The sequence below is a fragment of the Phoxinus phoxinus genome, assembly GCF_949152265.1.
Source record: "Phoxinus phoxinus genome assembly, chromosome: 20".
NCBI lineage: Eukaryota > Metazoa > Chordata > Actinopteri > Cypriniformes > Leuciscidae > Phoxinus > Phoxinus phoxinus.
The window spans coordinates 14,530,067-14,543,230 of record NC_136895.1 but is presented as its reverse complement, the minus strand read 5'-3'; the positions used below and the strand labels follow the sequence as shown (position 1 = coordinate 14,543,230).

At 40.1% G+C, this 13,164-nt stretch overlaps 1 protein-coding gene and 1 long non-coding RNA gene across 7 annotated transcripts in view; both read right to left on the bottom strand.

Moving 5' to 3' along the window:
* Positions 1 to 10,862, bottom strand: part of tle2b (TLE family member 2, transcriptional corepressor b) — a 41,398-nt gene extending 30,536 nt beyond the window's left edge. For all 5 annotated transcript variants that reach the window (XM_079592133.1, XM_079592134.1, XM_079592135.1 and 2 more), the window contains exons 1-3: positions 10,284 to 10,862; positions 2,904 to 3,001; positions 1,254 to 1,317 (exon numbers count right to left, since the gene is read on the bottom strand). In XM_079592133.1, coding sequence (XP_079448259.1) covers positions 1,254 to 1,317; positions 2,904 to 3,001; positions 10,284 to 10,307 — 186 coding nt within the window. In that variant the 5' untranslated portion in view covers positions 10,308 to 10,862. The remainder of the gene's footprint in view (positions 1 to 1,253; positions 1,318 to 2,903; positions 3,002 to 10,283) is intronic.
* Positions 10,863 to 10,923: 61 nt separating this feature from the next.
* On the bottom strand, positions 10,924 to 12,691 carry LOC306987667. Of its 2 annotated transcripts, none has more exons than XR_013795223.1 (4): positions 12,584 to 12,691; positions 11,631 to 11,818; positions 11,177 to 11,245; positions 10,924 to 11,063 (listed from the first exon to the last, which is right to left on the bottom strand). It is a non-coding gene; the product is annotated as an uncharacterized lncRNA (long non-coding RNA). The 2 variants fall into 2 exon arrangements; XR_013795224.1 differs by lacking the exon at positions 12,584 to 12,691 and adding an exon at positions 11,370 to 11,445 and having other exon boundaries at positions 11,631 to 11,722.
* Positions 12,692 to 13,164: the final 473 nt, after the last annotated feature.

The following is a 13,164-nucleotide window of genomic DNA, read 5'->3' as shown; positions in this document are numbered from 1 at the left end:
CAAGCTCCAAAAAGACTCGTTTTGACATTGCAGGATCTGTGACATCACACAGGCAAACACATTTGCATATGACTGCCTCCAGAGCAAGACATCGACGAATAGTTATTCATCATCGCACTATAGGCCCCGTCCACCGGAGTTCAGTCGCTTAACGGCTGATATTTGCCTAAACTAGATGCGAGCGTCGCGTCACGTCAAAAGCTGACGCTGTCTACACTGGATACAATATACAGATGCGTGTTCATTTTCTGACACACTCCACACACTTGAGTCTACCGACAACAGGACAAATGGAAGAGCGTCCGGTTAAAAACAGATCGTTTGTGTTTCTGCATAGACTTCAAAAGGATCCCAGTGTCGAAAACAAGTGGATGGTTTATTTTAATGCCATCCCGGATCGTATGGAAGGATTTTGTTTGTTCGCAGCATTTTGTTTGATTTTGATGATTTCATAATGCTTTATTGTCAGTAAATTACGGTTTTAGATGGATAAAGTTATCAAAACACCTTACTTTAAGACCAATACCACAACTCGAAAATGTTTGTGAAATCATATTTGTGGAGTTTTGCATAGTGGAGAAAGAGATGAGACTTTCAGCATTGCTCAAAACATGAGGAGTGTGTGCGCCAGCCAGTGCACCATGGCACCGAACGAGGTTTTTAACGCTTGACTATCATCCAATTCACCGTCTCTGTTGCTTTCGTTAGCCAGGAGGCTAACGCACCATCGCAAATGAGCTCTACAAACTATTTCATGCCCATCAACATATAAATCATTCACTAAAAGAGGAACAAGAAGAACACACAGTCCTCCGTTTAGTCGTCAAAGAGAACAGAGAGAAAAATGTGGTAAACTACAAATGCATTGAAATAAGAGGGAAGGCTGTTGAAACAAGTCTTAGTCTACATGGCAGGTCTAGCGGGCTAAATATAGCCTTCTGGGTTATCTGCTTTCTGCAAGCACCGAATGGCTGTTCCCTCTCATTATTTACATGTCTGTGCTTGCGATCTTTGTTTCTCTCTTCATTCCATCCTCCTCTCTTTCTGGCTCTCGCACATCACCCGTCCTTCTCCCTCTCACTTTTTCATCTCCCCAACCCCTATCGTCATCCCGCTGACGTGTCCTCGGGTTAACCAAACACCCCCTAACATCAAATCAAACGCGATCTCTCTTTTAAACACAGAAGGGCTTTTATGCTGCATTTACTGGAGCGTACGGCAGATCTGACGATATGAGGGTTGAACAAGCTCACCATGATATAGTGTCGCTGCATCTCTGTCTTCTCGCTGGCCAACTTCTCACACTCCAGCTTGAGACTGTGAAAAACACGGAAGAAAAATATGAATGAAAAACACAGTAGAAAAATATATAACTTTTGATGTTAATTTAACGACTTAATTTAACATCAAGCTGACTTCCCTGAAAGGCGAGCCGTTCACATGCTGACACAATGCAGATAGTTCACTTAATCAGATTATAATCCAGTTTACTTACACAAATCAAAACAACCTGATTCACTTAAAGGAATCAGAAAAAAAAACGATTCATTTAAATGAACAAGAATTAACCAATTCACTTAAATAAATCAGAACAAACCAGTTCACTTAAAGAAAATCAAAACATTCTGGTTCACTTAAATTAATTAAATTAACCCAGTTTACTTAAATTAATAAAAATAATCCAGTTTACTTAAATCAGAACAAAACAATTCATTTCAATTAGTAAGAATAATTCAATTTACTTACAAGAATCAAAACAAAAATGACAGAAAATGGTAAAGTTTAGTCAAAAATGGCAGACATTTGTATTCCAAAGAAGTTAATGTACTATATTTTAGTTCAATAATGTTTTTTATTTAATATTTTTAGGGGATTTTATGGTACTAAATTATATTTACGCTGTATTTATAATCCATTTATACGTACGCTGTACAGTACATATAATCCATGCTTTAGAGCACAGACTTAAGTATGATCTCTTTTCAAAGACGACACTTGGCAGATTATTGCTGAAGTGAAAAATTGTTTAAAAAGTGAACTTAAAAGTTACAGAACTTTACCTTTATTGTTATGAAAAATGTGAAAAAAATACTATTTTACATTTTTATGAAATATATATTTTCAAAAACATTTTTTTATCAAAGCCATAAATCTAAACAAGCTACAGTTTGTTCAAAATTAGAGCCTGAAATCTCAAACTTTGGCCGCAGTACCAAAAGTTTTCATTAGATGAAATTCGTCTCCTATTAATTTCCAATGCGGCCATTTTTGACTGCGAGGAGCAGTCCATTTGTGACCATTTTTTTTTCAGGACCATTTAACCTGTTCGAATCATGTCCATGATTTTTTTGTGTGTTCACATAGCAAGTGCCAAAACCTATACCAAGTTTCGAACCATTCTGATGAATAATAATAAATAAATAAAAATAATAATAATAATTTCAGTCACTGCAGAGGTTAAATTAATCAGAACAAACCAATTCACTGAAAGAGAAACAATAATTAATCAATTCGCTGAAATCAATCAGAACAAACCACTTCGTTCAAAGGAATCAGAACAAATTGATTCACTTAAACGAATCAGACTTCTCTCGTGCTACTGACAAAGGTAAGATCAGCAGAGCTTTAATTATCGTGTCAGTTTGCTCAGCTGTAACAATGTAATATAAAACCATTAATTCTTGGGAAAAGTGGCTTGTTGTTTGAAAAGCCAGAGTGAAAATGCGGTTAGTATCACCACTTTTATACATTTACTCTCCAACTTGGGGGTGAATGCACATTTCAGTGAATAGCACATGAAAATGTTGAAGTCATACTGCTGTCTACAATATAGTAGCATTAATTCAACACGTCCAGCCAGTTATTAGCCCGTGGAAGAGATAAATCAGCTTGTGCGATCTCACCTGTGATACTGAGCCTGTAGGAACTGGAACTCCTCTTTAATGCGGTCCAGAGTCTCCAGCACTGTGAACTTAAATGACTGTCCAGGCTGCAGAGGAACCTACGGAGAGAGAGAGAGAGAGAGAGAGAAAGAGAAAGAGATGGCTTAAAAATCAGTAAACAGCCATCACTCTGTGCTGGGAGATTGGACTGGGTAAATTAATTTATCAAAAGTGACTCATTGAAATACAAATGAAAATGTGCTCCCACCACATTATCTTTGACCTTGGCCTCACTACAAACACTTCATGCATTTTTAGTAAGAGAGGAGTGAAAATTTGATAACAGCAGCACTTCTATGGGGTCGTGGTAACCCTCGTTCTGCAAAGCTCTCACAAGATTGAACACAAACTCTTAGTTGCCACGAATGTGCTTCCCAATGTCAAGACCAAATCTTTAATTTTCAAATTGTACCGTCAGATATTCAGAATTCAATTTGTCCAAACCCGTTTATTTACACTTTATTAATAATTACAGAAAAGGCATTTCTTTACTAAACCCAAATCTATAATGGTAATGCAGACAGTTCACTAAAAAGAATCCGAATTCCAAACGAACCAATTAACTTGACATTGACATGAATCAGATCATGAACCAGTGTAGTACGAATCTTATGAGTCACCTCTACGTAGTGAATCAAAAACATACTGCTCGACCAGTGGAGTCTAATTCCAGGAAGAATGACTCCTCTGGTTGGTTCTTTTTATCGAATCAAAAACAAACCACTCAACCCAAACTAATGACTCTTAAGAGTTCATTCTTTAAAGTGAACCAAAAGAGTACAGGCATCTGCATCTTAAATGTCTACTGACCTAGTATATAGAAGTCGAATACAGTATGTGAAAACTGTACGTCTGAACTTGCAGCATTCATAAAACAGTAAAGTACTCAGATGATTTACTACTTCCAGTGAGAATCTAAAGTGTACATCCGATGGACACTTAAATATCCCCATGAGGACACAAGACAGGAGTTGTGAATGGCAGAGCATCAATTCAACTGACGCAGTTGGTCACATGACAATGGCGGATGTAGTATACGTCCGAATTTCACTAACACTGTACAGAACATACTTTTTAACAGCCACAAAGTTGTTTTTTAAATGCAGTAGCTACTTAGAGAGATTATGGATGCTGCTAAAGAGTTTAGACTAGTTTGATTCCTGAATGAATGATTCTTCTGAGCAGTTATTTTTAGTGAATCAAAAAGACTAATGAATCAATTGTAGAGATTACTGAAATAAGTGCGTAGTACTCTGAATTGTTTAACACGTTACCATGTTTACCACATCCACACAATTTCCCTCTGAAAACATTGCATGTGGGCCCACCTATGAGCAAGACCTACATGCTTTAATCTGATCCTACTTCTCCTCCTCATTAAGACCTGAGTCCTTTCCTTTGCTATTTTTAAACACGTTTGCCATTCTGTCAGCTGCTTCCTAAAATGGCCGCCTTTGTCCTGCACTCCTCCGGGCTTCCAGTTCTCTCTCTGAAGCTCGCTGTCCGGTGAGCGGCTGAAGATTGGCGGTTTCAGTAGGAGCTTAATTAGTCTAGACAAGCGAAATTCAATTAAATTTCAATTAGGCTAACGGTGGAGGTCAGACACTCGGTGAGCTTTCGAGTAATTAAGCTGCAGGAGAACAGCTGACTGGATGAGTTCAGTACACACCCCACAGTGTTTGTGTGTGGATAGAGGGAGGGGAGGGGGGGGGGGGGGCGTCATCATATCCCTGCTGACCCTCATTCATTCAAACACGCGTGTGTGTGTGTGTGTGTGTGTGTGTGTGTGTGTGTGTGTTAACTATCCTGAACGCCACACCACAACACAAGAACCAGGAATTAAATATTACTAGAACGTTTAGAGGAAGGGTCTCATTTTAATTACTGTGACAATTGGATAATTTCTCGAAAAATATTCTATTTTTACATTTTCTGAAGAAAATGTGTAGTTTCTGAGCAGAACCAGCTTCCACAATGCTAATGTTGTGAATGGTTGCTAAGCATTTGCTAGCGTGTTGTGCTGTGTTGCCACAGTTTTCCGATGGAATTGGGCTACTTTTAGGATCTTGTAATGCGATTGCTAGGATGTTGTGGGTGGTTGCCAGGGTGTTGCTATGCGGTTGATTGGGTTGTGGGTGGTTGCAAGAGTGTTGCTATGTAGCTGTCAGTGTGTCTTGTTGTGATTGGTAGCCTGGGCATTGACAGCAGTTGCTAGGGCTTTGCTCAAATGTTGTGGCTGGTTGCTAAAGTGTTGCTATGTAGCTGTCAGTGTGGCGTTATGCAGTTGCCAGATAATTATTATGCGGTTGCCATATTGTGAGTGGTAGCCTGGGCATTGACTGCAGTTGCTAGGGTGTTGCTATGTGGTTGCTTAGATGTCGTAAATGATTGCCAGGGTGTTGCTGTGCCATTGCTAGGGTGTTGTGGGTGGTTGCCAGAGCGTTGCTATGCAGATGCCAGGGTGGTGGTATGTGGTTGCTAGGGCGTTGCTGCACATTTGCTGTATAGTTGACATGTGGTTACTAGGATGCTATGGGTGATAACCAGGGTGTTGCTATTCAGTTGCTCAGATGTTGTGGGTGGTTGCTAGAGCATTGCTAATGCATTTTCTGGAATGATGATAAGTGGTTGCCAGGGTGTTGCTATGCAGTTGTTAGGGTGTTCAGGGGGGTTGTTAGGTGGTTACTTACTGGCCCAAGAAAAAAACATGTCCTATCAGGTCTGATGGTCAAATGGTGCAGAGTGATTTACATCAAAACAATGATAATGCTGAGTATTTCATGAGCAATAGTAATTAGCACTGCAAATAACAAAATAAACTAAATAAATAAGCTTTTAGTTATTATTAAAAAAAAAAAGAGTAGTTTGGACTATTAAATTGGAGGGATTCACAACATACAGTACAAGCATACATGCAAAACTTGCATATAAAAAAAAGAGCGTCTGTTTAGACACGACATTGTGTGTCAGACAGAAGGAGGGGGAATCCTGAAATCCAAAACTGATCCAGTTAATCTGGACGGAGGGGGACGAGGCAGACAGCAAGCCATGTGGGACAGCAGCTAGTCAATCACAATTTAGACGAGCTGCAGCAGGCAAGCCTAGAATTACTGGAGATTATCTTCTGAGGGAGGTCAAAGGGGGAGAGAGAGATGAGCAGATCCCATAACAATGGTGGGAAATGAAATCTCTCCCAATCGCCCACTCTGATCATCTCATATATCACTGCTCGAGTTGCTATTTTGGATACAATGTCTTAAATCGGCTTGAAGGAGGAGAGACGTCGAAAGAGGAACGGCCGAGACGAATACGGAGCAGTTTTCAGCTCGCATCCTCGCAGACAGGCTGGGATGGAGACATCCATGAAATAATCATCCGCTGGTGAAATATTTAGTGCGAAAAGGCGCACGAATAGATGAGGATCACCAGAGAGTGGGAGGAAGAGAAGTGTCAGTGTGATCTCGGGGGGATCTGGGTGAATGTGTGAGTGCGTGTGTGTGTGATCTCGCACTCTAAAAAACTCGTCTTTCTTTCCTGCCCAGTCCTGCAAGACCTTGTCTCCACAAACCGACTACAATTCCCAGGATACAATCATTTCGAGGTGCTTGAGTTCAGCAGGTACACCTCAAACCGGCTCATTAAACGGCTTTCCACTTTTGCTCATCATATCTGAAGCTTTCACCTGATCTTAAACCCCATTGAATGCTGGACATCGGGTGGCTGCTCGGGACTATATCTTGGCGACTCACTGACAATGCGGCTCTGGAGTGGCTCGCTTTGTGAGGCAGAGTAAAACCCATCGCTGTCCAATACTGGATTAGGAACCGTGGATTGGCAGGCAGAGAAAACAGCTTTTATATACTTTACAGAGTAAATCGGCAATGGATTGAGCTGAAAAGAAAGAGAGAAAGAAAGAAAGAAAGAAAGAAATCCTTATATTTGGGTTTCCGACCAACACGAAAGAGAGACAATAAAAGAGTGTGAAGATATGAAACCAAGTTTAACATCCAAATGTGGCCAGAATAAAAACATTTATTAAAACAATACGGCAGTGAGTAAAAATGAGCAAACCAGCTCAAACTATCAGCTCATTAAATAAGCATATGTGAATTTTGTGGCCATGGAATTTGGCCACATTTTTCACTTGGCCATCACATCAGTGCAACAGAAAGATGGCATTCACTCTCAGACACACACACACACGCAACAACACACTAAAAAACATGTATGAATATGGTGCAAATATAAAAAGTTACAGAGAATCAGAGAATGTATTAATAATCAAAGCAGCTATAAAGTCACGATAAAGGGTTGGGAAGTGAGGAAATATTTTTCAGGTGCCATGTTTATTACCAGAATTAACTTTTAGTTTGATTACGAAAAATATATTCTTTCCAAACGGTACATTTTTTAGTGAATCAAAAACATTCACTTCAACCAGTTTAGCCCGATTTCCAAACAAATGACTCTTATAAGCCGGTTTGTTTTAGAAAATCTAGTTTAATTTCCGAACAAATGAATCTGAACTTGAGCCTATTCTTTATAATGAATTAAAAATGCAGAGCGAGCAATGTAGTGTGATTCCCAAACAAATGCTAGCCAAGATTTTTTTGGGGGGAGGTGAATCACAAGCATGACCTTTAGTCTGATTCTTAAACAATGAATCTTATGAGGCGGCTCTTTTTAATGAATCAAAAATATACGGCACAATAAGTATAGTCCGATTACCAAATGAATGAATCTTATTAACCGGTTCTTTTAAGAGAATCACATTTCTGAATGAGCACTGAGCAGTTACTGGCTTATTCAGGCTCGCTCACTGAACCGTTTTTATCATACATGAAACAAAATCTTCTCTTTATGCCATCTTCACCATTAGATCATGAGTTCAGTAACCATATAAATGTTCTCATCCTGATACAACACACAAAGCACCTGCAAAGAGCGAGCCATAAATCCACACACTGCAAACACAGGTAGTTAGTGAGAGCGCAAACTCGCCTCATGTGCTACGTGCGCTAACACACTCATATTACAGCCTCTTATTTGTATCGGGTTCTTGTTGTGTCAAACATATCCACAGACCTCCTGTGCAGACAGTTCATGTTTCTTACACCTAACACATGACATCTATGGACTTCTCACCCTTAAACGTTGACTGAATACCATTGCCTCTAGATTCTTAATATCCAGGCCTAAAAACATGCAGTGCGTTCTGTAACAGTCGGAAACTGAAGGTGTGGCTGCAGCGGATTATGAGCTTTCCCTGCCCAGCTTTTTTTTATTGTTATTGTTTTTGGCTCACAGTAAACCTCCTCTCATTCCACCTTCCAATCCCCCTGCTTCAGATAACACGAACCACAAAAATCCAGTGGAACCAATTACCAGTCCTCCCGATGCAGTTTGCCTCGCAAATCAGGCTTAACCCTTTCAACAGGCAGGTATGTGCATTGTGCAGACTCTGACACATGCAAACACACTCATTTCACACTGATAGTCTCCATCTGATTTGCACTGCATGGTGTTGAGCGGTTAAACAAAACCACTGATGGATCCACCTCTGACTAGTACAACTTTGAAGTGTGCTAAAGGTGTGGTTACCAGGGCACTGCTATGTGGATGCGAAGGAGTTCTAACTGGTTTGTAGTGGTGTTTCTAGGGTGTTTTGGTTGGTTGGGCCAAGTACAAATGAGTACACTCTTAGAAACAAAGGTTCCAAAAGGGAGTTTTAGCCATATTGGGTTTCCCAAAAAATATTTCAGCAAACAGTTCTTAAAAGAACCATCTTTTTTCTTGCGTGAAGAACACTATAATGACCTTTTCCACTATAAATAACCTTTTGTCCAATGAAAATTTCATAGAACCACAGATGGTAGTAAAGAACCCCCATTTTTAAGAGCAAGTATGAGCAAAAGTAACAGTGATGCTTGGGTTAACTAGAACCGCTAATAAAAAAGCATGCGTCTCTGTGTTTTCTGAAAACAGAATACTTGCACACATGGACTTGATTTCTTAAAAGTTAGAGACCAAGAAAAGGTGTGAGCACAAAAGGCAATGTTTCTGCATGGTTACACACACAGACCTTTCTCACACCTTTTAACTGGTGTAGGTCATGTTTCACAGGCCGTAAGGGTAAAAATAAAACCTCGCTGAAGATTTCACTGGTCCTGTATCATTATGAAGCACATTCGACCACTCTGGCTAGGACATTTTTGGTGTGTTTGTTAAAGGAATGTAATGGGTTAAAATACAAACTGTATAATAAGAATTTGGGTCACACTGTTGATTATCACAGATTTTTTTTTTTTTAATCCACTGACAGTTATGTACTTACATCTCTTAAAGAAATGTTCAGGTCGTATTTCTTAGGCAAAATAAAATGCATTTAAAGTCCATCTTGTATCTTTAGTTTCTAAAACAACAACAGAATATGTATGAAGTCTCATGAAGAAATGCCAGTGTCAACTTGAAAATTAAATTAAAAAATAACAATGAACTCAATCAAATGCAAAAATGATCCTAAAATGTTTTTTTAACACCGTTCTGGACATTTCTTGATAGTTTTTGTGAGCTTCACCCTTACAACAGAGGTCTATGGGGCAAATATACAACAACAGACACTAACTCAGTCTCAAGGGACCTTTCATTCATTCATTACTAAAGACATCTGACGACTTCTTTGCTGAGGTCTAAAAAAAGCGAGGGAGAGGTGAAAAGGACTTTGTTTTTAATCTAAATCTAGATTTTCTTCTAGAAAAGGTAAAATGTCTATCATTCTGGATATTCCTTGGCAGTTTTGTGAGCTTCACCCTTACAATGCAAGTACGTATATGGGGGAAATGTACAACATACACACTAAATCAGTCAAGGGACCTTTCGTTCATTCATAAACACAACTGACTGATGCCTTGTTCTTTCATGTATTACAAGTTTAGGCTTGTACTGAACCACACTTAAAACAGGCTGCAATGTACGGTAGATTCTTTAGATTCTAGAAACGTCAATATACCAAAGAAAGATAACAAATAAACTTCCCACAGTGAGCCCTATCCAACCCCACCCACATACACACCTAAACCACTGTACATTTGCCCAAATGCACTATGACATCTATTAGAGGGGGGCGTTGAGAAAGGGTTATTACACAAACGAATAAAGACACACATTGCGTTATATTTCCTCCCACACAACTTTCTATCAACTGGCTCTTGAGGACACCTGGGTGAAGCTGAATATGCGTATGTGCGGCTGAAAGCCTAAAGAGACGTCTCTCTTACATCCAATCGCTTCATCTGTCCCATTTGGTCAGGATGTGGGAGAACGAGAGAGCGTAGCACTTACCGGGTGTCTGCCCTGCGGGTACATGGTCACCGGAGGGATGCCGGGTTGACGGCCAACGCGCTGACCCTCCGAACTCCTGTGTCCCCCTCCACCAGGGGACAGATCCCCGGATCGAGCTTGGGAACCCGGCTCTGTCCTTTCTGAGCCGCTGAAGGCTGTCAGCACATCTGACGGAGGGTCCTCCTAAAACAGATCCCCTTACTCACACTTAGACTGGATTTCCCCCCAGAATTCCCTGACGTCCCACTCCGTTACTGTCCGGCTCTCAGTCCCCACAGACCAGGAGACAGGGAGAAGCAGGGAATTCGGAAGAATCAAGTCCAGCTGTCTCGTCCTTCTGCAAATGTCCCCAATAAGCAACAAAAACAAACACGTATCTCCATTCGAGTCTTCCAACCTTGTAACAGTATCTCTAAACTACAGGGCTTCTTTGCTGAGGTCTAAAAAGGCAAAGGGGAAAGAGGAACGGGCTTTGTTTTTAATCTAAATCTAGAGAGGAAGAAAAAAAAAACACACAGGAAAGCAGGAAAGAACAGCAGGTCACTGGAAGATCCAGCAGGCTTTTCAGCAGCGAGCCCTAGACTGTAATATATTGTGCCTGTTGGCTTCAACACAAACACGACAGCCTGCTCAAGCTGCACTTAAGGTGGACCAGGCGAGATAGATAGAGGATAGATGGAGAGATAGAGACAGAAATAGATACCAGTACATGCACACAAACAAATATACATGATCGTTGCTTTGAACAGCCAAAAGATTCATATCATCGTACAGATAGACCTATAGGGGAAAAACACAAATTAGATATCTCAGTTGTGTTTAAATGAAGAGCAAATTGAAGCCTGCTTAATGAGTGTCCTGCTTATATTTTTCAACTGAAAAACAACACTTACCCTAGTTATCTCTCGTGTCTTTTCCAAAGCAGATCTCAATGTCTCAAACTGCGCTCAGATTCGCCAAATCTGCGATAAAAAAGACATTTCAATATGCACTCAACTATCATCAAATGTTTATTCCTTATATATATTTGTACTGGGTCTCAATTTATTCTTAGAAGAAATATCATATCAGAGACAAAATTCATACTTCAGTGAAGTATTACTGAGATCACAAATAAGTCTCCCGAGTATTGAAAGAGCGACCTCTGAGCAATGAGGTTTGCCTCAAGGGGAGAAACAAATCCGAAAACAAGGGATGTGATAGATTAGGAATGATTCAGTTTGCCAGAAATTCCCTGAAAGCACCTCATGTCCAACCTCATATTTGCACGTACGCCTCTGACAGAGGAGCATTTATCTGCCCTTTGAGAAATAAACTTGCAAATTTAGTTGTGATTGCAATACTCACGTCCTTGATATATCCAGAATGTTCACTTCATTTGTTAGTGTGACGCATCAGCAAATTTCAGTCATCCCCATGTTCTCATCTCTTCATCATTCTCTTGTTCTCCTCCGTCGTATTAGCGTGATCTCAGAGGTGTCTCTTGTTAGTCTGCGACACCTCTCAGGGTCAGGTATTGCCCTAATCGCCGTTATCTAATTGTGCGGATTAGACAGGTAATTATTCACACGACTCTCTCCCTTCAACCTATTACAATACTTGTGAAGCTGGCTGAGAACAGACAGACTTCATGGAAATGACCATCTTGACAATAATCTGCCCTGAACTGGTTGGGCTTTTGCATCCTGTAAGGGTTCATCAGGTTTAAAACAAGATAAAAAGGACAATTAGGGAAAGAAGAACTGGATAATGTATCAGAATTGCTGCATTTACAATTTATTCTGACATTTTGACATCTTTTGTCAGATCTATAATCAATAAACATGGTATAAATGGGCTTGTCATTCAGAAATGTACCTGTATGAACACAATTTACCACAATTAATCAAGTTCAGCATGATTCACATTTGATCCGAATCAGCACCGGTGGCAATTCGTTCTCAAATAATGTGATACAAAGTTCCATGCATGTAATTTCCTAATATATCATTTGTAACAATATTGTAAATAAGACATAGGCCTACTTGATAAGTCGTATTTGTAGAAATGTATAAAAGCTTGTAAAGGATAAAGAGGCTGCTGAATAGAATGTGTCGAGACTGTCCTGACAGCTTTCTTGACCAAACTTCGGTCTTGTGTTTACCTAAATATAAGCGGGGGAAATGACGGAAATACGCACAGCAATATCACAAGTCCCGTTGTATTTTATTTACTCTATTTATTTTTCCGTGTTCAAGATGTAAATCAAGTTATTTAAATATCAAAAGAGTAAATTACACGAGATAAATCACATCCCTCACCTTTCTCCAGACCACCTTAAAACTTGGAGGCTGTGGAGCACTCTCCAGTGGTTCTCTGATTGGCTGTAGCGACTCATCCGATCTAACCAATCAAACCTTCGGGTACCCACGTTGGTGCTTGACATCAGAGATTAAAAAGGACCAATTGCTGCGTTCGCGGCCACTGATTGGCTGCGGCCGGTGTGCAGCCCAGTCTACAGGGATTGTGGGCATTGAAGTTCCGATTATTCCGCGCTCCCCCCTCCAGCTGCCAATCACGCCGCATAAATGATCACCTATGACTGCTAATGACAAATGAGCAACGTGATGACTGCCTTGAACAATTAAGCGAAATAACAAATAAACACTCTCTTTATTCGGTGAGTCATAGTGGCTCTATGATAACATTGTAAATTAATGAGCAGATTGTTTATTAAACTGATGAAAATTCTGTCCTCATTGTTCTTCTGCAGTGCTGTTCCAAAACATGCATGGCTTTTTTTCTGTGGAACACAAAGGGAGCTATTATACCATTTCATCTTCACCATGGTACCACAGTGTTAGGCTACATCAAATTCACTGTAATATCTGGTAACAATGTT